This window comes from Cyprinodon tularosa, unplaced genomic scaffold (assembly GCF_016077235.1).
Source record: "Cyprinodon tularosa strain WSP-4 unplaced genomic scaffold, ASM1607723v1 ctg637, whole genome shotgun sequence".
NCBI lineage: Eukaryota > Metazoa > Chordata > Actinopteri > Cyprinodontiformes > Cyprinodontidae > Cyprinodon > Cyprinodon tularosa.
The window spans coordinates 673,045-697,020 of record NW_024039382.1 but is presented as its reverse complement, the minus strand read 5'-3'; the positions used below and the strand labels follow the sequence as shown (position 1 = coordinate 697,020).

General features: G+C 38.7%; 1 protein-coding gene across 4 annotated transcripts in view; it reads left to right on the top strand.

The window, feature by feature from the left end:
• Positions 1–23,976, top strand: part of si:dkeyp-72e1.9 (syntaxin-binding protein 4) — a 156,253-nt gene that overhangs the window by 103,979 nt on the left and 28,298 nt on the right. For all 4 annotated transcript variants that reach the window (XM_038308415.1, XM_038308414.1, XM_038308417.1 and 1 more), the window contains exons 9-12: positions 4,901–5,007; positions 7,234–7,375; positions 14,137–14,209; positions 23,360–23,448. In XM_038308415.1, coding sequence (XP_038164343.1) covers positions 4,901–5,007; positions 7,234–7,375; positions 14,137–14,209; positions 23,360–23,448 — 411 coding nt within the window. The remainder of the gene's footprint in view (positions 1–4,900; positions 5,008–7,233; positions 7,376–14,136; positions 14,210–23,359; positions 23,449–23,976) is intronic.

Sequence of the window (23,976 nt, the reverse complement as noted above, 5' to 3'; positions counted from 1 at the left end):
GAAGGCACCTTAGAGTAAGGACAGTGTCTACGGTCCTGTAATAGCTAAAACCTATTCTAATCCCAAACAGCCTTAGGATTTGCACATATCACCCACTTTCTGCTGCCTTTGCTGCTTCTCTAGTGTTAATCCCATCCTCTTCGCTTTTTGTCCACCCACTCTGTCAAATGTGAGCAACATGGCAAGAAAGAAGGAGGAGAATGAAAGGGAGGAGAGAGAGGGAGTACAGGAATCTGTGCTTGTGTATGTATGTAACGAGGAGGCGGTTTCTTTGCATATATTATATGAGTTTATCCCTTTTATTTGAGATACATGAATTGTCAGATGACTAGAGGGGTTTGGGGGGAGCACCTTAGGGTGGGGGGTTGATTCCTGAGACCACTCTGTTTAAAATCTTTCGTTTTAGTCTCTAAGCATAGAAAATTCCTGAGAAACCATGTTTTGACTCCTTGGTATCAAACATTCTTAGGATGTGAACATTCACACCAAAGCTGCATAGATTAGGGGTCAATTCGGACCAATTCAAGTTTAGCTAAGCAGCCAGGTATAGTTTTCACTACAGCCTCCAGGGGACCATTTGTTTACATGTTAACTTTAAACAGAGGAAGGACAGAACTGAAAAGAAAATTTCAAGTCTAAAGTTAAAGAATATCAGAGCAGTTGTTATTTCATTGCCAATAAGAGAGCAGGCTCAAAGAAAAGATAACGTTCAAAGCCGAGGAGTTGAAGGTAATAATGATTAGAGATTGTTTAGAAAAATTATTATTTTTTTAATTAATTAACTAATATTTATAGCACATTACACATTTAGCTGATCTTTAAGTGAATGAAACCAAAAAAAAAATGGAAGTAACTAACCAGCTGCAAATGTGTAAAACATGTCTGTGTTATATTTGCTTTTTGTTGTTTCATCGATGTTTATTGTTTTGTTTTGGTTAAAATGTATTAAGCTTGTCCACCGTCTGGCTGCATTCAGTTGTGGACACCGACTTTTTCTTTATTGATATTGTTCTAATGTTGTTTACAACCGACTCTCAGAAATACTAAAAAAGATGCAAAATCTGTAGCTACAGTTGAGTTTCAGTTTTGGAAAATGTCTTTGCTGTGGAAACCTTTAACTTGAATATCTTCCACCATACATGTTTTGCAACGTTTGGTAATTAGAATAGGATCTACATAATGATGAAGTCAAACACACAAATGAGTTTTGCATGCACTGCCTGTTAAACTGCAAAAGCAAATCTCTTTGCTCCTTTTGTGAAGATCTGCTTTGGCTGTATAAACAGGTTTGGACACGTTTAAAGACTCGTCAACCTTTTGAACATCAGGTCTTCTTATTAGTTTTCTTTCTAGAATTTGTCACTTGTAATTATCAAGGCACCATCTTGCAGACTCCATCGTTGCTGCAGTCACTATTAAAACACGATCACTTACTGACTGCCAGAAAACGTTCAGTTTCACCATCGCTAAAAAACCTCAAAACCATCTCTGTTCTGATCTTCATCTTTGTCTCCGATGCTAACTTTACAGCCATAACATTCATTAGTCTGTAGCTTCTCATCACTGATCACCTTTGCTTTTAAAACTATGATCCTCTTTTGACTGTAACTGTCTTGGGGTTTCGGCTTGTCTCACTTCTTAAAAAGCTTTTTGTATTGTCTTTACAGAAAGGATTACCACATTACTCCTTTAAATCAGTAAATCTAAGCTTCATAGTGCAGGGGAGATTTAGATTCCATTCACAGCATTTTCTTCCTCTGACCTACAAATGTAAAATCTCTCAGCTCCAGATGTACAGACACAAACAAGTAAAACCTGAACAGAACACTCATCCATTTAGTCCCTCCAACTCACGGAGTGCTTTTTTTTCTGGAGCATGCTGTACAAGAACAGCTACTAGAAACTTTCCTTTGTCTCATCTCCCTGCCTTTGGAAGCAGGTTGCCCCTTTCCTCTAAATGTCAACTCTTAATCGCTTGTGTCATCTGATGTAAGCTAATATCTCATGGGATGTGACTTTCCATGTGATGAGTCAGCAGAGGGATTATGCAGCAACGCACTTATATGAACTGTAGACACAAGAGAGCTGGTTTTGCATGATCAACTGTGAGAGATGTCAGCCTGAATGAAATGTATAGCATGATCTCCTCTCTCAAGTAAAGCAAACATGGACAAAATCTTTTGTCTGATTATTTTGAAGGTGCTGTGTTTCCTAATCACCTGATCAAAATGTAAACATTAAAAAAACTGCCCTGGTCCTTTTACATATTCCCTAAATATTTACAGGCATCTCAGTGGAAGAAGTCGCATAAAAAAAATTTATTGACTGATTGTAGAAACTCACAACCAAAACCATCTGGATGTTATGAAGCAAAATGGAAAACAAATCTTGAGCGCCTAACATCAAATGGGCATGGCATGGACATATCCATTTTCTGAAGGAAGGACAGTGTTTGATTTTTGTCTGCAGATGTTTGTACAAAACATGTCTTTGTTATCCAGGCCAAAACTGCAACATATGCAAAACCTATGTTTTTTTTTTTTTTTTTATAAAACACACCAATGCCTCTTTACCACTAGCCTGGTGAGACCATCCTGATCTCGCGAGCTTTCAAGATTTCGCTCACTAGTCAGTCTGGAGACTCTCCCTTGAAGAAAATTTGGAGCCGTTCATCAAACGAACGTCCAATCAGCGTTGGCTTTGAGGCGGGTTGAGGTGTGACGCAACGAGAAGCGCGACAGTTCAGTCTAAAGAACATGGCGGCTTCAGCCGATGAAACTAGCGTTAGCGTGGCTATCGAGCAAGTTTTATCGGAATTACAGAGTATTTCTTCACTGAAAGAAGAGCAAAACACTGCTCTGGAGGCTTTTCTCAGAGGAAAAGATGTTTTTGCTCTTCTCCCGACTGGTTTTGGCAAGAGTAGCCTGGCTGTTAGTACGTCATATGCTTCGTTGATCTGATTGGTCTATTTGGCCCGTCTATCAGCAACATAGGCCAATCAGCTAACCAGTATTTTCGCCCCTTCCCAAAATTACTTCAACGGAAGGTTTCCAGATGGATATGCGGAGCAAATCCATCTGGCGGAGTCAGGTTACTTTACCACTTGTGTCACACTGGAGTCCTTCCCCTAACCATCAGCACCGTTTTACTCTTTTAGAAAAAGAGAAAGAAATATTTGTAGATAGGAATATTTTTCCATCAGGTATCAGATGTTTAGAGCACAGGTAAGTTCAGATTCCTGGACTTAAAACCTTCTGTTGGAATTGGACTGTTGTGCAACAAAAAGCTCAAACACTGAACCAGTTGGGATGCAAACAAAAGATCCTCTTTTTATGATTATTAAGAACATTTTCATTTTCCAACTAAAATGACTGACAGATGCTGCATTTCTCCTTCTGCTAAAGTTAGGGTATCTGGGATTTAAATTGAACTAGTTTGAAACAGACAATTTTTTTGACCCAACTCAGCCTGTTTCTTGTCAGCATGTTTTTGGTCATTATAACAAACAAATACAGTGAAGCTAAATTAAAAGCAATAGATCTAAGCTAATCTCTACTTTAAAGATCCTTCTTCTCTGAATAAATAGCGACATAACTGAAAACACTGAAAGGAGAAAAATACTACCTACATCAGAGGTTTCATATATTTTCCTTGCTGTGTGTCCAGAGCCGGCACTGCCAACAAATGTTTAGAAATCCGCTTTAACAGAATGAGCCCCTGTACGGAAGAGGATTAGGGCCACTGGAAAAAAAAAAGTTAACTGATTTAAAAAAAAATTTTTTTTAGTTCAACATAGGAAGAAAGTCAGAATTCTAACTTTTTTATTGTCAGAATTCAGTCAGAATTCTGTGAAAAAAATCAGAATTCTGAGAAAAAGTCAGAATTCTGAGAAAAAAGTCAGAATTCTGAGATTAAAGTCAGAATTCTGAGAAAAAGTCAGAATTCTGAGAAAAAAGTCAGAATTCTGAGATTAAAGTCAGAATTCTGAGAAAAAGTCAGAATTCTCAGAAAAAAAGTCAGAATTCTGAGAAAAAAGTCAGAATTCTGAGATTAAAGTCAGAATTCTGAGAAAAAGTCAGAATTATCAAAAAAAAAGTCAGAATTCTGAGAAAAAAGTCAGAATTTTGAGAAAAAAGTCAGAATTCTGAGATCAAAGTCAAAAGTCTGAGAAAAAAGACAGAATTCTGAGAAAAAAGTCAGAATTCTGAGATCAAAGTCAAAAGTCTGAGAAAAAAGACAGAATTCTGAGAAAAAAGTCAGAATTCTGAGATCAAAGTCAAAAGTCTGAGAAAAAAGACAGAATTCTGAGAAAAAAGTCAGAATTCTGAGATCAAAGTCAAAAGTCTGAGAAAAAAGTCAGAATTCTGAGATTAAAGTCAGAATTCTCAGAAAAAAAGTTAGAATTCTGAGAAAAAGTCAGAATTCTGAGATTAAAGTCAGAATTCTCAGAAAAAAAGTTAGAATTCTGAGAAAAAGTCAGAATTCTGAGAAAAAAGTCTGAATTCTGAGAAAAAGTCAGAATTCTGAGAAAAAAGTCAGAATTTTGAGAAAAAAGTCAGAATTCTGAGATCAAAGTCAAAAGTCTGAGAAAAAAGTCAGAATTCTGAGATTAAAGTCAGAATTCTCAGAAAAAAGTCAGAATTCTGAGAAAAAGTCAATTCTCAGAAAAAAGTCAGAATTCTGAGATCAAAGTCAGAATTCTGAGATCAAAGTCGAAAGTCTGAGAATAAAGTCAGAATTCTGAGAAAAAAGTCAGAATTCTGACTTTTTCCCATGTTAAACTGAAATAAAATTTAAAAATCTTTTTTTTTTTTTTTTTTCCAGTGGCCCTAATCCTCTTCCGTAGCCCCTGTGATCATTCTCCCCATGAGGGATATAAAGAGCTTGTCTCTGTGTGCAGGATGGTCGTCTGAGGCCAGGAGATCAGCTCATCGCCATCAACAAGGAGTCTTTGATTGGTGTGACTTATGAAGAGGCGAAAGGCATGCTGAGCAAAGTTAAGCACAGGTAAGTTAGAAAATAGCATTCATGTGTAACTTAAAGCAGGGCGGTTGAGATTATTATTTTTTAGTTTAATTAAAGACACGTTAGAGTGATCTCACTGACAAATATATAACGAGACCTAAGAGTAGAGAAGGCTTCTGATTTGATGTCCCACAGTGGAAAATTCAGGTGTTTTAGAAGCAAGTAATAGAAAAGATGATAGATCCAAATATTCTCATCAAGGTGCATTGATGTGTAAATTCAAACATTACGATTTTATCTTCAATAATTTTAGTGGTGTCAAAAGTGCACACATTTGTTACTTAAGTAGAAGTATAGATACTGCAGTTTAAAAACAAGTATCAACTTGACCTTTTTACTCAAGTAAAAGTAAAAAGGTATGTGCTCCTTTCAGACATTTCAACATCTTTTTCTGAATCCCACATTGTAGCATGGCATAGACAATTCACGTTAGCAGTTTGAAGAACACCTGCTTGCTTCTGATGATTTCCTTTAGCTAACCAATGAGTGTTTGTGTTCTATGACTCATCCAATCACACTAGTTTTCACTAGATGTGGATGGAGCCAATGATCTGCATTGGATGGAGCACATGACGGGAAATAAATATTTATAAACATTAAACCGTAGCCAACGAGTAAAATTTTTTTTAAAAATGTAAGGAATAGAAAATACAGATACTTGTGTGAAAATGCAATGAGTAGAAGTCAGAAGTAGGAAGAAAAATAAGTAATGGAGTAAAGTATAGATTCCTAAAAAGTGTACTTAAACACAGTAACGAAGTATTTGTAGTTACTAGACACCTCTGCTTAATTTGCACATTATTAAAAAAGGGGACCGAAGGGTGTGTTCCAACCACAGAGGAATCACACTCTTAACCCTGGTAAGGTCTATTTCGGAGTCCTGGAAAGGAGGGTCTGTCAGATAGTTGAATCTGGGATTCAGGAGGAGCAGTGGGGTTTTAGTCCTGGCCGTGGAACACTGGATCAGCTCTACACCTTCAGCAGGATTCTGAAGGGTGCATGGGAGTTTGCCCAACCATTCTACATGTGTATTGTAGAATGTACGCATCCGACCGTGTCCCTTGGGGGGGGGGGTCCTGTAGGGGGTACTCTGGGAGTATGGAGTACCTTTTAATAAAGTCTGTTAGGTCTCTGTACGGTGTCAGAGTCTGGTCCCGTTGCCGGCAGTAAGTCAGACTCGTTTCAGGTGAGGGTTGGACTCCGCCAAGGTTGCATTTTGTCACCAATTCTGTTCATAACTTTTCTGGACAGAATTCTTAGGCGCAGGTGTTGAGGGGATCTGTTTCGGTGGCCTTAGGATCATGTCTCTCTTATTCGCAGATGATGTGCTTCTGTTGGCTTCATCAGGGCGTGATCTACAGCTCTCACTGGAGCGGTTCACAGCCGAGTAAGAAGCGGCCGGGATGAGGATCAGTGCCTCCAAATCAGAGACCATGGTCTTGAGCCAGAAAAGGGTAGATTGCTTTCTCCGGGTTTGGGAGGATGTACTGCCCCTAGTGAAGGAGTTTAAGTATCGTGTGGTCTTGTTCACAAATGAGGGGAAGATGGAGCGGAATATCGATAGGCGGATTGGTGCGGCGTCTGCTGTGAAGCGTGCGCTGCACCGGTCTGTTGTGGTGAAGAGAGAGCTGAGCCAAAAAGCGAAACTCTCGATTTACCGGTTGATCTACATTCATACTCTCATCTATGGTCATGAGCTTTGGGTCATGACCAAAAGAACGAGATACCGGATACAAGCGGCGGAAATGAGTTTTCTCTTTAGTGTCTGGGCTCTCCCTTAGAAATAGGGTGAGGAGCTCAGTCATCAGGGGAGGACTCAGAGTAGAACCGCTGCTCCTCTAAGTCAAGAATAGCCAGTTAAAGCAGCTCGGGCATCTATTTAGGATGCCTCCTGGACGTCTGCCTGAGGTGTTCCGGTCACGTCCCACCGGGAAGAGGCCCAGGGGGAGACCCAGGACACGCTCCAGAGACTATATTTCTTCAGCAGGCCTGGGAGTGCCTTGGGATTCCCCCGGAGGAGCTGGTCCAAGTGGCTGGGGAGAGGGAGGGAGGGAGGGAGGGATGGATGGATGGATGGATGGATGGATGGATGGATGGATGGATGGATGGATGGATGGATGGATGGATGGATGGATGGATGGATGGATGGATGGATGGATGGAATTGGCACATTTCATTTATTGTTGCGTCTTTTCTAATTATTTTCAGTCAAGATAACACGGTGGACATCGCCTTCATCCCAGGAAAAGGGCTTTTTCCAAGCAGCACATCGCTCCACAACGGAGTACAGCGAGCCGCAGCCAACAGCTACAACTCTGGACGCCTAAAAGTTCACATCCGATCACCTGAGGTCAGGTTTATTACATTTCATAGTTCTGTCTGGGTTTTACTACAGCTAAGTCTTTTTTTTACTTTTGCAAGAACAAGGCTTCTCTAAAAGCAGAAATATTTTCAGCTTCTGCCGTTTTTCTTAACACTTTCTAGGATACAGCAACAGGTATTCTGGGACCATATTTGCCAAGGAGTTACTGCACTCAGTATTTGTGGTCAGTTTCACAAAGCAGGTTTACTGAAAACTGAGGTTTTTTAACCCTGATATCAGGGAAACTTAGTTTTCCATTTCGCCAAGGGAGTTTACTCAACATCTGTTTATGTAGCCGTAGTAACATTCTCACCAGAGCTAACTTGATCGGGAGCAGCTGTTTTTCAGTGTCTGTCTCTGCTCTCCAGGAAACCAATCACATTGATTTATTTAATGATTAAGTCAGGGAATTTTTATTCGTTGTTTTGTGCATAAAAAATAAAAATAATTGGATGAAAGAACATTGATGGAGAGAAATATCAGCTGTGCTGCTTCCATCAACACCTTTATTTATAGATGTTGGAGGTCGACCTGTTTTTCAGTGTAGTCCTGTTTCTATGACTGGGACTGGCTGGATGTGCTCTCTTCATCCTCTGACATGGGAGCTGGCTGGGAGCTCGTCTGCCTGTCTGTGTTTCCTGGACAGGGCCGCTTTTTACAGTTGCCTTTTGTATCTCTGCTTCTGTCTCCTTGAACCCCAGTCGGCCTCAGCAGATGGCCACTCACACTGAGCCTGGTTCTGCTGGAGGTTTCTTCCTGTTCAAAGGGAGTCTTCCTTTTCACTGTCGCTACAAGCATGCTTAGTGTGAGGGATTGCCTTTGGGTCAATGAGTCAACTGGTTTTCCTTAGATAGAAAACTTTGAATCTAATTGAATGGATAATCTGGTGAACTGTAAAGTGCCTTGAGATGAGGTGTTGTGAACTGGCGCTATATATATAAACTGAATTGAATTGATGTGTCATAACAGCTTCATAGTTTATAGTATTTACTGTGTGATGGAAGAAGTATTTTATTCTGCATTGAAATCTCCAGTTCCAGCTGTATGAAATAGACCCTTCCTCCTGCATGTTGTCATGGTGACTTGTTGAGTTGGGGCTCCATTGATGATGGTTTTTCATAGTTGTCACTGTACAACTATGAGGGGAAATCGAGTGTACAGTATAAAGATGCATGAGATGATCGATAAGATTCTAAGATGCATCCTGACATATTCCCCATTTATTCCTCCATTAATAAACGTGGATGTTTCAAGTCTATTTAAACTTAATTGTCATTTTCGAAGTGAATGCTATGAAAACCAGAGATCTAAAAATATTTAGTTGCTCATTAAGAACTCCAGTTCAGTTGAAACTGTCCTACTAATAGTGTCATACCTCACTAGATATGATCTTTCAGAAGGTTTTGTTGTGTTTTTATCCTTTGCTAATATTTATATAGGGGTCAGAGGGGCTAGCAACTGGATGGAGGTAAAGAGAGTCGTTGATGTCACTCATCTTGTTTTGGTCTGCAGACACTCTTCATTAGCCTGTCTGTAGACCATACAACCTGTCAGTAATGGTGAAGTTTCACTAATTGCCCAATTAGGTAAATAATAAAGCTGCCTATCCACTGAAATTAGCGGGTTAACATTGCCACTTGGCAAAAATCCTGACCGGCAGCTGTGTAGTCTTTGTCTGCGCACTGCTGCGTATCTTGTGATGTCATCATGCTGGTTTGGCGTAAATGATGTCATCAGTGCAATAGAAATCAGAATAATAAAAAATAGAGAGCAACATGGAAGGCAGGCAGGGCAGGGCTCTTTTGTCCATCTGAATCTCTCTTACCTACGCAGCCCCTCTGATGACATGGTCAAAAAAATAATTTAATTGTGGCCACGAAGTAGTATTTCATGGCCACGCAATAAGTATAACGTGCACACGAAATACTACTTCGTTGCCACGCAATAAGTTTATTGTGCGCACGAAATACTTATTAATAATATTAATATCATTCCTGGACAACTGGGTAAGCAAATTGAGCGCGCCTTCTCTAAGGTCTAAGGCACGCTTGATTTGCTTACCCAGTCGGTCTTCGCCACTCACGTGACATTTTTTGCTAAGACGCCATTTTAGGTGGAAAAGGCGTAGTGTAAACAACCGCAGCATAGCTAAACGAAGGACTAAATGCCCGTTTACATAGCAGCCTCTCCAAGATAAGTCATTACAGTTAACATAAGCCTGAAAACAGGGGCGGATTTATTGATATTATTAATAAGTATTTCGTGCGCACGTTAAACTTATTGCATGGCCACGAAGTAGTATTTCGTTCGCACGTTATACTTATTGCGTGGCCACAATTAAAAATTTTTTTTGACCATGTCATCAGAGGGGCTCCCTACTTACCAGTGCTGCTCCATGCTTATCAAATGCAATCAGAGTTAGCTTGTTAGAGACTTGATTGGCACAAAGTTGTGACATGTTCAAGGGTATCAGTGGCGAGTGGATGAGCTGTTTGAAGGCAATTTTTACCCATGTCACATGCCGAGTAGTTTACCAGGTTGAAGAAGGTCAATGGACCGTTCCCACTGCCACTGACACTCGATTGCTTGCCTTTTTGAGCAGGTTTTTTGGTCAGTGCTGAAAGGGATCTAAGAATACTTTTGACACCTCTAGTTTTAGCCACTTTTAGTAGCTGTTGGCCAGATTAACGGTTAAAGAAGGTTTAGCCCCATATTAATATCTTTTGGATAGTTTAATGTTAACAGATGGAGTAACATGGTTTCCATTTAGCTATTTTGTCATAGTGTTGGTTAATTGTTATACATATAGTTGATCTTGGCTTGGGAGTCTGCTGGGTAAACAGGAAAGTGAGGCCACTGAGGGGGAGACAGATGCGAACAAGGAAAACAAATGAGGAATAATCTGGAAATATGAGGGAGTTTTCTTTTTGAAACGCCAGGGGTTTGTGACTGAGTGGAGTCCTGGGGTTATGTTTGTTATAGCAGGTATTGAATGATAGATGAGGCAGCGGAGGGCAGATAGGTAGCACATGAGGACTGGAATGATTATGGCTGTTGGTCATGGAGATGTTGTTTTAAGTACTAGTGATTGGTGTGAAGAAAAGCATGAGCATGGAGAAGGAAGTCAGGTTGGGTTCTAGGGTCCCTTAAAAAAAGAAGCAAAAGTAATCAGCAGGGAGCATCTTTAAAGGGACCAATTATCAAAGTTAAAAAAGAGACCAGGTTAAACTCTCTGTGTTAACAACTGGCAGCCAGCTCCTGATATGTTTCAAGAACACACCAATCCTAGACAGTCCAGAGAGTAGCCCTCCACCAAGCTCCAGTGGAGAACCCACAGAACTCAAGTGCAAACGTACACAAACCCCAGTATCCTGACAATAACACCTTTATGTTTGTCAAAATGGGAATAATTGATTTGTTGAGACCAAGTAAAGATGTAAAAATACTGGTGCAGAAATCTGGTATTGTTTTGGTTGTTGATGGTTGTTAACCAGCTGCAGTCCATTTAGCCTTCTAAGGATCTGTCCCTATGACTGCTCTATAGTATGTAGTCATGGTATGATTGTCACTTTGCATTACAGAGTCATCTAAGTTAAAAAGGTTCCAGCAGTGCAAAAGTCAATGAAATCAGATAGGGTCCTATTCAACACAAGGCAATTTTTTTGTAAAGCACAGTTCAGTACATGGACAATTCAAAGTGCTTTACATGAATTTGATAATAAAATGTCAACTTTGACTTCAAAGAACTCAGGCTTTCAGCTCTTTTCTAGTCTTCTGTTCCAGATCAATGGAGCATAGGAACTAAATGCTGCTTCTCCATGTTTGGTTCTAGTTCTGGGTGGGGAGAGTGGACTGCAACTAGAAGACCTGAGTGGTCTGGGAGGTAGATGCACTGACAACAGATCTGTTATGGATTGAGGTGGTGATCTATTCAGTGATTTCTAGACTAACAGAAGGATTTTAAAGTCTATTCTCTGAGCTACAGAGAGCCAGTGGAAGGACTTCAGAACCGGCAAAACCTGTGAAGACACTGTAGCAGTAATCAATTCTTTTACAGATAAATGCACGATTGAGTTTTTCTAAATTCACCAGTGCATTTCCAGCTTGTTCAGTTATAAAGCAGCAAACATAACGCATAAAAGTGAACAACTTTTAATGATGAATCAGCGCTTAATTCTTTAAACCAAGACTGTTCAATATATGTTAAGGTGACGTTAGGTTGAACTTATAACATTTTAACGCCTCAAAATCATCCTAAGATTTTCCAGATTCATAAGATATATATTTTATATTCTACCTTTTTGCTCCTGAAAGTAAATCATTCACAGAGGGGGGAAACAGCAGCTCTCTCTCCAGTCTATTTCTTTATACCAAGCTATTGTTCCTCATCTTCCCCTCATGATCTAACACATTCTACTTCTAATCTGCTCTGTGCTTGGCACTGGACTTCTTTGAGCCTATTGTTTGCCTTGTTTGCACGCACAGCAATGCAGCCACTCAAATCTGTCCCCTTCCAAAAGCCCCACAAAGGCCACTGGCATAGCTGGGTAGTGGGGTACATGTGATAGAATGTACTTCCCATTCGTGGGCCTTAGTGTCATACAAAGTGGAAGGTATGGAATTAAGCCTTATAAACAGAGATCTTTTCTTGTCAGGCTTTTGATGACACGTTAGCATTGCCTCCAAAAATGGAAGATTCCATGTCCTTCCATGTAGATGTCAACAATATTTACCTGTACCTTCCTTAGAAGATGATCTAAGTAAGGTATATGTAGATATGATCTTCTCACTAGTTTTCAGTGGGGTTTGGGCCTGTGAAGTGCAGAAAAAGCAGGTGCAGTCCATTTAGCATCCTTGTTTTCAAATATATATGCAGAACATATGCTAAACATCAGAACCTGTAAAATACTGGAGATTTACACCTGCAATCCAATTTATCAATTCTGAAATGAATGTGGGTGCAGTTTTTGCATCTATATTTAGCATGCTTAAAAGTCACGAACAAATGTTTTACCATTTTGGCGACAAGGAGGCAAATGTGAACATGTTAACATGTTTGTTAGGTTTATTCAATGATGATTATACAATTAATGTGTGCTTATGAAACATTGTAGAAAGGAGATGCTTCACTCTGCCTTGTGATTCAGTCAAGAGCATCCTGTCTTATGACCTGATCAACTGTCCTGTCAGAGCAATACCCTCTTTTGTAACCATTTGTTATGTTCTGTTAATAAATAAGGCATTGCAAGGAGGGGGGTCGGAGAGAGAGAGTAGTGAGTTGGGTGCGGCCCTCTTCCCCTTCTGCAGAAGCTGTTTGAAAATCCCTATCTGTGTGAACTCAGTCTCTCTTTTACGAATCTAAATTTTTTAACCTAACAATGTTCACATATGAAAATTTTTGACTGTCAATAAAAAAGAGAGGTATCATCAATCTAGCAACGCCATTTGAAGCTGCAGGATTATATCATTTTAATCCTACATTATGTTTAAATGCACTGGAGGGATGCTTCTATATGCTATAAGCTGGCGCAGGATATAGTTGTCTGCTTCATGTTCCAACCTGGACAGGACAGAATAATGTTGATAGTATTAATGCAATTAAACAACGAAAATTAAACATCCTAACTGAATTCAAATATTGTAATGTTAATAAGAGTAAACATTAACAGGAAACCCTCACCCAACCCGTAGGGGAAGAAGCAGCTGGGTTCTCCACAGCTGCACTTTGTTTGCAGATGAAGCTTTGTGTAGTTTGATTTTTCCAGACTGAAAGACAAAAAGTGATTCTCTTTTAACATGACTGATATTTCATCATTTAACTCTATCTTTTATCATTTTCATGCACTTTAAAATGCATATAGAAAGAGTGTTTTATGATTAAAATGTGTTTTTATATTTGTTTGTTTTTTTCTGTGGGTTTATTTTATTAACATCACCTCAAACTTTGAATTTCATCTCTTTTATCTCACAGCACCCTCAATTAAACAGTCTGGACTGTGAAACCTGCACCAGTTATCCATTGCACACAAAATCTTAGTGTATTACCTACAACACCACCTTTAATTGCATGTGCAATGTTGTTTTTTTTACAAACAATCCAGTGCAACTTATTTTAATTCCTGGGCAATTGGTTGTTTACCTATTTTAATTGGACTAATTTTCTTATATAATGAACAAGTTATAAATGAAAATTCACAGAGGTTGCTTATAAAGGGCATAACTCAAGGATTAAAGAGAAAAAGCCTCAAATAAAAATAAAATAATCATCCTTTTTTTAAATAAAAGTGGCATGATATGATATGATATGGCTTGTGTGCAAAACTAAGACTAATTTGCACTTTGATGTTTTCTGATTTCTAATTAGAGGATCTGAGTTCTGGTTTTATTTCATAATGTCACCAGTTTTATTATAAACAGTTTTTGTGAAATAAATAGATAAACCAACAAGTAGGTGACAAATTTAAATAACATTAGACGCATTACATTTGCCTAAGTCTTATCGGGAAACGTTCTGAAAATGGTAATTTGAAGACCCAACTTTTCAGATATCCTTAAACTGATACAACAATGAGCTTTATTCTTTTTCTTGATTGTTCAGTCAGTACAAAACAGTTTAAGAGTCGGCTTTATTAATCTCAGGGTGTCCTAAAAGTCAAAGATATTACCCTGAAAGGTTACTAAAATCTTTTCTCTGTTCTGCGTGAGCTCTGCTTTTATTTCAGTCGTTTTCTTTGGTTCTCTTGGTGCAGATCTGTGCAGAGGAGCCAGCTCCAGTGTCTTCACCCTCTCCAGACATCTGTCCTCCAGATATTCATATTTCAGGTACAACTAAACTAAACCGTCCCTAAAAGCAGGTAACCGTCTCCCCATAAGCCTCTTATCTACCAATACCACAGCTGAAGATACTATTTCAAAGGCATCCATTGGGTCTGCATCATGCATTCTGTTTTTTTTGTGTTTTTTTTACCTTATTTTTGCTTACCTCATTATCTATATGGCTAAGAATAAAAGTCCATGTCAAGAAACAAAAATAACAAGGATAAAAAAAAAACATACTAATTTCTCCTGTTTTTATTTGAGCATTAAAGGTATTGTGGAGGATTTTTTTAAAAGACCCGCCCTCTGCACTTAAAAAACTAAATGCTCGTGCAAGAGCATGCACAAGCCAATTTCTCTTTGTGCATAATCCCCTGTTTAAATGATGCTGTTCTCATAGCTCATACACGTTCACTGTGTCTACATACGGCGGGGACTATATAGTGGACTTTATAGTGAACTCAGTTAGCTGACCGTTGGGACAGATGCCTGCGCCATCTTTGTTATCAGTCGCTGCTGTCAGGTAGTGACAGCCTATGGCGACAGCGGGCTGCTGTGACAGCAAATGCCATGATGCTTTGCGAGGAGAGCTCTCTGCGCAAAGCATTCTGGGATATATATGCCTCTTCTGAGGCCTGTCTTTTCTTCTCATACACTTCGTAGACACTTTTTCTCTTATGATCCTCGGCCATTTTTAAAGAACCACAGTGAGAAAGGTGAGCTTCAATGACTGTCTGAAACCGTAGCTCAACACAGAGCTAAGCCTGAGAGTGCGCATGCGCAGAAAGAAATTAGCTAACTGTGGACGGCCTCATGTAAAAATATCGCCAGAATAATTTACAATTAGGAGGACCTCTTATTTGATCCACCCTGAAATAAAAGACCGTCCTCTATACCAGCGGTCCCTTACCTTTTTTGCGCCACGGACCGGTTATATGTCAGACAATATTTTCACGGACCGGCCTTTAAAGTGTGGGGGGTAAATACGAGCTAATAAAATGATACGACTGGCATAAAATCAAATACAAACAACATAAAAATAAAACTCACAATTTTGTTGAATTAGTGGGAGCCCTGAGCTTCACCGAAACAAACCAGTCCCATCTAGGCGTAATGGGAGACAATGACACACGAATTGTGCTCCTGATGTCCAGTCTTCCCAGTCTGGCTCTGTTTTGGTCGCTGTAACCGTAGAAAATCCTGCTTCACAAAGATAGGATGTTATAGATAGGATGCGTCTTGACCTGAATTAACAACCTGTGTCAAGAGGCACAGATGCACCGACTGATGTAATTGGGAGATAATACCCCAATGTCTTATATTTTTCAAAATAAAACATCACTCAGACTCTGATCGTCGATAAATTATAAATATATATTTTTTTCTGTGCGGCCCGGTACCAAATGCCCGGTGATTGGGGACCGCAGCTCTATACCATAAAGCCACAGTTTATTTTAAGTCTCCTCTGATAATTATTTTTTCTTTGCGGTCAAATGTATCTTTTACTACTCCTAAAAAGGTTTGCATTCACCACGACCTAGTCTCCATTTCAAAACTTGCATTTTATTTTAAGAACTTAAGGATTTTGTGTTATCATTATTTTTCCATGATCATTTTCACACATTATTCTCACCTTCATCCTTCTTGCATAATATAGATTTAAAAAAAGCTGTGTCACCCATTACCTTTCAGACTGTATTAATCACCTGCCGAATCACAGACAATATTTCCTGGGATTTGTTTTTTAAGCTCCAGCCAGCAGACTCTTATTAGATAAACTGTCTGGTCTGAGGATGAAAATCTGGGAGCATTTGCTCCCATGCAGAGATTTGGGATTAGATAGAATGGAGAGCTTTGGGATTTAATTGAAACTACAACACAGAAGGGAACCTAAAAGTCCTCAGCAAGGTGGCAGTAATGAAATGTACAATGAAATAGTAAATAGAACTTTGAGGTTTTAAGATAAAAACTTTAAATATGTAAAATATTACATGTAAAATATTGCATTACTTAGTAAAGAGGTAAGGTAATTAGATGCATTGTTATGATATACTTGCATCTGATTGAGGAGAAAATAGCCATTAATGGCCATAAGATTGCATTTTTATGTAACCGAACAAAACAAATGTAGCGGATCAGAACTGAAAGGAGAAATTCCAGAGAAGGATTTCTATTCACCTGCTTGTGCACTAATCAGATTATCATTCAAATGAGTGGGATTTATGGTATCATATACACGTGTGTGTGTGTGTGTGTGTGTGTGTGTGTGTGTGTGTGTGTGTGTGTGTGTGTGTGTGTGTGTGTGTGTGTGTGTGTGTGTGTGTGTGTGTGTGTGTGTGTGTATATATATATATATATATATATATTGACCCCTTGCTGATTTTGCAGGATTGCCCACTTACAAAGAATGCAACGATCTATAATTTTAATCATATGTACATTCTAACAGTGAGAGACAGAATCCCAAAGAAAATTCCAGAAAATCCCATCATATGAATTTATTAAAATTGATAACCATCTGATGAGGAAAAACAAGTATTTGACCCCCTGGACAAACAGAATGTTAATATTTTGTAGAAAAGCCATTATTGGCCAGCACAGATGGCATCTGTCTTTCACTCATATATATATAATAGAATTTTACACATTCAGTAATAAATGTCACGGGGGATGGTCACTTAAGAAAGGATGATTTTTAAGATTTTTTTAAGAAGTCGGATGCCATCCCCCCTCAACTTGAGTACTGATCCTAAGAAGATGTAAGATAAACAGAGTTTTTTTCAGTAACACCGCTGACAGAAAGTCTGAGACTCATATTCTGGTGCCACATAAGGGTTCCTGTAATTTATCTGTTTAAATAAGAAAATCTTGAACTGTTTGGGCATTAAGAGGCATTAAGAGGATGCACTAACTTGAGCTAGAAACAGGACCAGAACACACATGCTAACATTATTTAGCTTCATTTTATTCAAGACACATCAAAAAATGTAGCTCTCACTCTCTGACACTGAAAATGATAGCTAAAAATGCTTTTCTAAATAAAAAGTAAAAGTGAAAGCATTGAAAAAAGTATTTATCTAATTACTTTGGATCAATTGGCAAAGGTGAACCTTTAAGAGAGATGCATTTTCAGCCCAAGTAACCCTGGAAGATCTCTCAAATGATAAGAAACATAAGGGATGTCGGGACATGCATGTTTTTTTATTTTTCCTAAATTCTGTTTTTATTAATAATAATAATAATAATAATAATAATAATAATAATAATAATACATTTTATTTAAAAAGGCGCCTTTCTGGACACTCAAGGTCACCGTACAAAAACATAAAAAGTGTCAGTAAAAATAATAATTAAAAGGACATTTAAAAACATTTAAAAAATACAGAGGCTGTGACAGTGAAATTGATATTTTTAAAGAGAATAAGCAATCTTGAACAGATGGGTTTTGAGTTGCATTTTAAAATGCCATACAAAGGCCATTAGCTAAGGGTATCAGGAATCCCGGAATCAGGTCTAAATACACAATATGCTGCCATGCAGTAAGCCTTTTACTGATGCAAGAGACACAAATGTTTTTGGGATAGGAACTATGAAAGTTAATAAGTGTAAATTTCCTTCCAAACTAGAACTAATCAAAAGTTATTCCTCAGACCAGAGGCTTTGAAATGAAGAGTGGCCCCTGGCTGGGAGCCATCCGACAGCTTGTTCCAATCCTATTGACTGGGATTACCTCAGCCAAGGTTATATCCTAGATGCAGCGTCCACTTAACTCCCTTTCAGCCTCTTATTGGCCGCTCCGGTTGCTAGCTTAGACAGATGTCAGCAGCATGTGTTCAGGTGATCACACATGGATGCTGAAGGATTTTCCTGATGCTATATGCATATTGTTCTATGCACTGTAACCAATGTTATGGTTGTAATAATAATGATGCCAATAGTATGATATAGATAATATTTCAAGGCAAAACATGGCATATAGGGCTAAAGATTTTTATTCCTGTTAAAAAAGATTTTGTTCTCTCAACTCTCAAAACATTCATACCTAGTATGAGTGATTGCTTTAAAGGTAAATAAAAGATGCCCAGCATATTCTTCAGGAGTAAAAGCTGCAGGTTTGTTACCTGATGAAATCATCTGGATAAACCATTCTAAATAATAAACTGGTTACAAACATTAGTTTCTAAAGAACTTGTAAATAAACTGACTTGCTAAAAATCTGTTTTATATCATAGCTGCTCAAAGACAAAATTTTAAGGTCCACAATAAGTCAAATCTCTGTTTATAAGTAATTAAGCCATAAGTGGAGTCTGTCAAGTCAGGTTCAATATAGTTATATTCCGAATAACTCAACATTCTTAGGAAATAAACAAATACATACTCTTACATTTTAACTAAAGCAACCAGCGCCTTCAATGCAGTGTCTGAGAAACAAAGATATCAAGATGATTACATCCACACCAATCTGAGTCAGCACCCTATTACTTTTCATTACGTCCTTTATATAACAGGATAAGGGCTGAAACAATGAATCTGTTTTATAGTGATTGATCCATTATTCAAATAATCATCAACTAATTAATAATAATTCAATTCAGTTTATTTCTATAGTGCCAATTCACATCATGTCATCTCAAGGCACTTTATAGTTCACCAGATCATCCAGTCAAATTGGTTCAAAGTTTCTATCTAAGGAAAACCAGCTGATTGTATCGACTCATTGACTCGAAGGTAATCTGTCACACTAAGCATGCTTGTAGCGACAGTGGAGAGGAAAAACTCCCCTTTAACAGGAAGAAACCTCCAGCAGAACCAGGCTCAGTGTGAGTGGCCATCTGCTGAGGCCGACTGGGGTTCAAGGAGACAGAAGCAGAGATACAAAAGGCAACTGTCAACCAGCTCCACAGGCGCCCCCGTCCACGAACACACAGCCAGGCAGACGAGCTCCGAGCCAGCTCCCATGTCAGAGGATGAAAGAGAGCACATCCAGCCAGTCACAGTCAGAGAAACAGGACTACACTGGAAAACAGGCCGATCTCAAACATCTATAAACAAAGCTGTGTGAACATCAACACACTTCAGTACAACTTAATTAAACCCTATATGTTGAATAACAAAACACTACAATCTAACAAAATCTGCCCAGAGTTGTTTTCCATAAACAACTGTGACCCAGCCACCACAGCGATGTCAGATCCACTAAGTGTCATGTGACACATCACATACCGGTACTAACATGTCTGCAGATGGATTCATAACCATGTAGACTACTCCCTCTTTTTACATTTAGAAGACAAACTAGGATCAGTGCACACTCAGATATGCTAAGCTAATTTTACATAACTGAAATAATGATATTTATTATGGTTGATTTTGAATTCTTACCTTTAATGTTTATTAGATTTTTGGCTGGAACATTGAAAACCTGAACGCTGAACTTTTACTCAGGTGAAGTAAAATACAATCCATTGTGATTTATGATCAGCCCATGGTTGAATGAAATCTCCCCAATAACTGTCGGGGAGGATGGAATGTTGCTGACCTCCATCTATTCCCTGTTAGTCCAGTTCACACATCCATCAAACTTGACAGGATCGGCAGGCCCATGCGATTTCTGGACTTGTCTTTAAGCACAGCAACTTGTGAAAAAGCTCTTTCAACTGGTGCATTTAATATAGATAGAATGAAGAGTTTAATTGCACCAATTGCTAAATCCTGAAAAAAGCGGTTTCCTCCAGCAACTTTAAAAGATTCCTCTTCATACCAGAACGCATCGATTGTGAGTGCGAAGTTTATCACTCCAGATCCACCTGCTGCTAAAACTAGCATAATTTGTGGCGCCACTTAAGTAGTTCTCTATGGTAAACACCCCGGCAGATGACATTAGCCAGTCAGTGATGGAGAAAGGTCACGGATGCTTTGCTATGAACCAGTAATGATGAATGATTGGGGGACGTGTTTTTTAAAGGAAAAGTCCTTTCAGCAAAGAATAATCATTGGATTATTATCTATACCTAAAACCAATCATTTGGTGGTGATTTAATCAATTTGACAATAATTTGTAAAAAAATGAAAAAACTGAATGAAAATGAAAGATTTTCATGGCAATCCCGAGTCTTGGAGCGGCCATTTTTACCCAAATATAGTAACCCCTCCCTCCTGCCATCTTCCGGCAGTGACGTCACGGTGCGGTAAGCCTAGCGCCATTCTCCCCGCTTTACAAGCTAAATCAATGGGAACTACTAGACACATCTGCAATCAACAACAATTATTGAAGATTTCCAGAGGACTTCACCATTGAAATTCACCAGAGCTATAGTGAAACTGACAATGCCCACATACATGGCAGCTGGATGCTGGAATACATCGGGTAAAAGTGAAAAAAAAGAGTTATTTCACCTTTCTGATTCCTGATCCTCCACGGACGGGTTGGTCGTTGGATCGCCAACTTGAAGAGGGAGGATTTGCAATCGAACTTCTGGCCAGAGAAAAAACGCGTAATATGTAGCCAACATTTGGAAGAAGAATGTTTTCAAGATGACTTGGATAATAGCGCGTTGTGACAAACACCAGATACAGCACTGGGACTTGATCAACAGCCGATACCGCAGCATGACGTCACAAACCAGTAGGTGGCAGTAGTGTTCTTTGACAAACATGGATGCCTCCAGTAAAGCACATTCCCATGAAAATTACTCTGAATTAAAGCACTGATCATTTATTGAAAAATATTAAATAATTTCATATTTAAAGTAATTTCAGAAGTTTGAACTGAGTGATCGCATGAAAATTGTTTTTATTTTTATTACTGATGAACGCTAAATTCATTAAATCACAGCAAAAGTATTAGTTTTAATTATAGATAATGAGCCAGTGATTATTCTTGCTGACTGGACTTGTCCTTTAAACCTAAGCATTACAAATATATATCTCACCCCAACCCTGAACTAAACCCAATTCACGGCTGAGCCCTAAACCTAACCCCTTGCAAAATATCTTCTGAGGACCAGGAAAATATCATCACTTTATGGTAAAATAAGAAAATGGTTCTCACTCAGATGGCCAAACAGGAACACAGCCACACATAGCATCTACTATCTTTCTATGCAGCTGTATAAATCTGGGACAAAGTCATCAAATTAAATTTAGGCATTGGCCCTTTTCCCTTCCTACTCATGTTGTTGTCCTCACTCTCATCTGTATAATCATCCACTCTTCTTCCTCTCTTTTAAATTGTCTGCTTTCCATCACCCCCCTTCCCCCACACATAAATCCTTATCACCACAGCTACTTCCACTCGCATCCAATAAGAATCAGTCCATCCTCTCTGGTTTTGTAGATAATCCCCTGATATTTTCCTCTTGCAAAGTTTTTCATGTCCTCAGATACACTTTTCTTTATTTTGTTTTAAAGTAAATAGCTTACATGTTATTGGTACAGATTTTCTCTTTATAGAGATAATTTAATATTCTCCCAGTAACTGCTTTATTAACTGAGGTCAGGTTTATATACAGGTGCTGGTCATAAAATTAGAATATCATGAAAAAGTAGATTGATTTCAGTAATTCCATTTAAAAAGTGAAACTTGTATATTATATTCATACATTACATACAAACTCATATATTTCAGATGTTTATTTTGTTTAATTTTGATGATTACAAATGACAACAAATGAAAATCTCAAATTCATCATATCAGAAAATTAGAATATTACTGAAGACCAATAAAAACAAAGGATTTATAGAAATGTTGGCCAACTGAAAAGTATGAACATGAAAAGTATGAGCATGTACAGCACTCAGTATTTAGTTGGGCCTCCTTTGGCCTGTATTACTGCAGCAATGCGGCGTGGCATGGAGTCGATCAGTCTGTGGCACTGCTCAGGTGTTATGATAGCCCAGGTTGCTCTAATAGTGGCTTTTAGCTCTTCTGAATTGTTGGGTCTGGTGTATTGCATCTTCTTCTTCACAATACCCCATAGATTTTCTATGGGGTTAAGGTCAGGAGAGTTTGCTGGCCAATTAAGAACAGGGATACCATGGTCCTTCAACCAGGTACTGGTAGCTTTGGCACTGTGTGCAGGTGCCAAGTCCTGTTGGAAAATGAAATCTGCATCTCCAAAAAGTTGGTCAGCTGCAGGAAGCATGAAGTGCTCTAAAACTTCCTGGTATGTGGCTGCGTTGACCCTGGACCTCAGAAAACACAATGGACCAACACCAGCAGATGACATGGCACCCCAAACCATCACTGACTGTGGAAACTTTACACTGGACTTCAAGCAACGTGGATGAAGTGCCTCTCTTCTTTTCCTCCAGACTCTGGGACCTTGATTTCCAAAGGAAATGCAAAATTTACTTTCATCAGAGAACATGACTTTGGACCACTCACCAGCAGTCCAGTCCTGTTTCTCTTTAGCCCAGGCAAGACGCTTCTGACGCTGTCTGTGGTTCAAGAGTGGCTTGACACAAGGAATGCGACAGCAGAAACCCATGTCTTTCATACGTCTGTGTGTGGTGGTTCTTGAAGCACTCACTCCAGCTGCAGTCCACTCTTTGTGAATCTCCCCCACATTTTTGAATGGGTTTTGTTTCACAATCCTCTCCAGGGTGCGGTTATCTCTCTTGCTTGTACACTTTTTTCGACCACATCTTTTCCTTCCCTTCGCCTCTCTATTAATGTGCTTGGACACTGAGCTCTGTGAACAGCCAGCCTCTTTAGCGATGACCTTTTGTGTCTTGCCCTCCTTGTGCAAGGTGTCGATGGTCGTCTTTTGGACAACTGTCAAGTCAGCAGTCTTCCCCATGATTGTGTAGCCTATAGAACTAGACTGAAAGACCATTTAAAGGCTTTTGCAGGTGGTTTGAGTTAATTAGCTGATTAGAGTGTGGCACCAGGGGCCATCAATTTTGAACCTTTTCACAATATTCTAATTTTCTGATATGATGAATTTGAGATTTTCATTTGTTGTCATTTGTAATCATCAAAATTAAACAAAATAAACATCTGAAATATATGAGTTTGTATCTAATGTATGAATATAATATACAAGTTTCACTTTTTAAATGGAATTACTGAAATCAATCTACTTTTTCATGATATTCTAATTTTATGACCAGCACCTGTAAATGTTTAACTGGTCTTCCTCTTTCTTTATTCAGGTTCTACCAGCCAAAGGTCTCCAACAGGGACAAAACCAAGGATAACACTTGACCCACACATACGCCTGAAGTCTGATAAGTTAGACTTGGTGAGTGTTATCAACTCAAATCATACGTGAGCCAGATGGATCCTTCCAAACACATTCAACACATTTTATCACTTTACAGCCATGATCCTTCATGCATTTCGTTGTAGGTTTCTGTTATTCAGCAACATAATATAGTAAATTAATGTAAAGTGAATGGAAAATGATCAAACTGTACGTCTGTCCATCCATCACTTGTCAATGTCCACTTACTCATATATATATATTTATATATATGGTGTTAATTAAATAGAAAAGCCACGTATTGCATGTTGAAACATATAAAAGACATTACTACAATGGGTGAAATGACTGTTGCCACAAGCACAGCACAAGATCTGACTGAACTATCACATTTTCCTCTCTACTCGTGAAGAAATCCTCCTCTCTGTCTTGCCACTGTCAGTCAAAAATTATTAAGTTCGTAGGGAAGCCATATTTGAATGTCAAATAATTCTGGCTTAAACATGTATATAAATGTACTCTTTATCAGACCATATTGTCCCAAAATGTATGAATTTTGTATTTTTA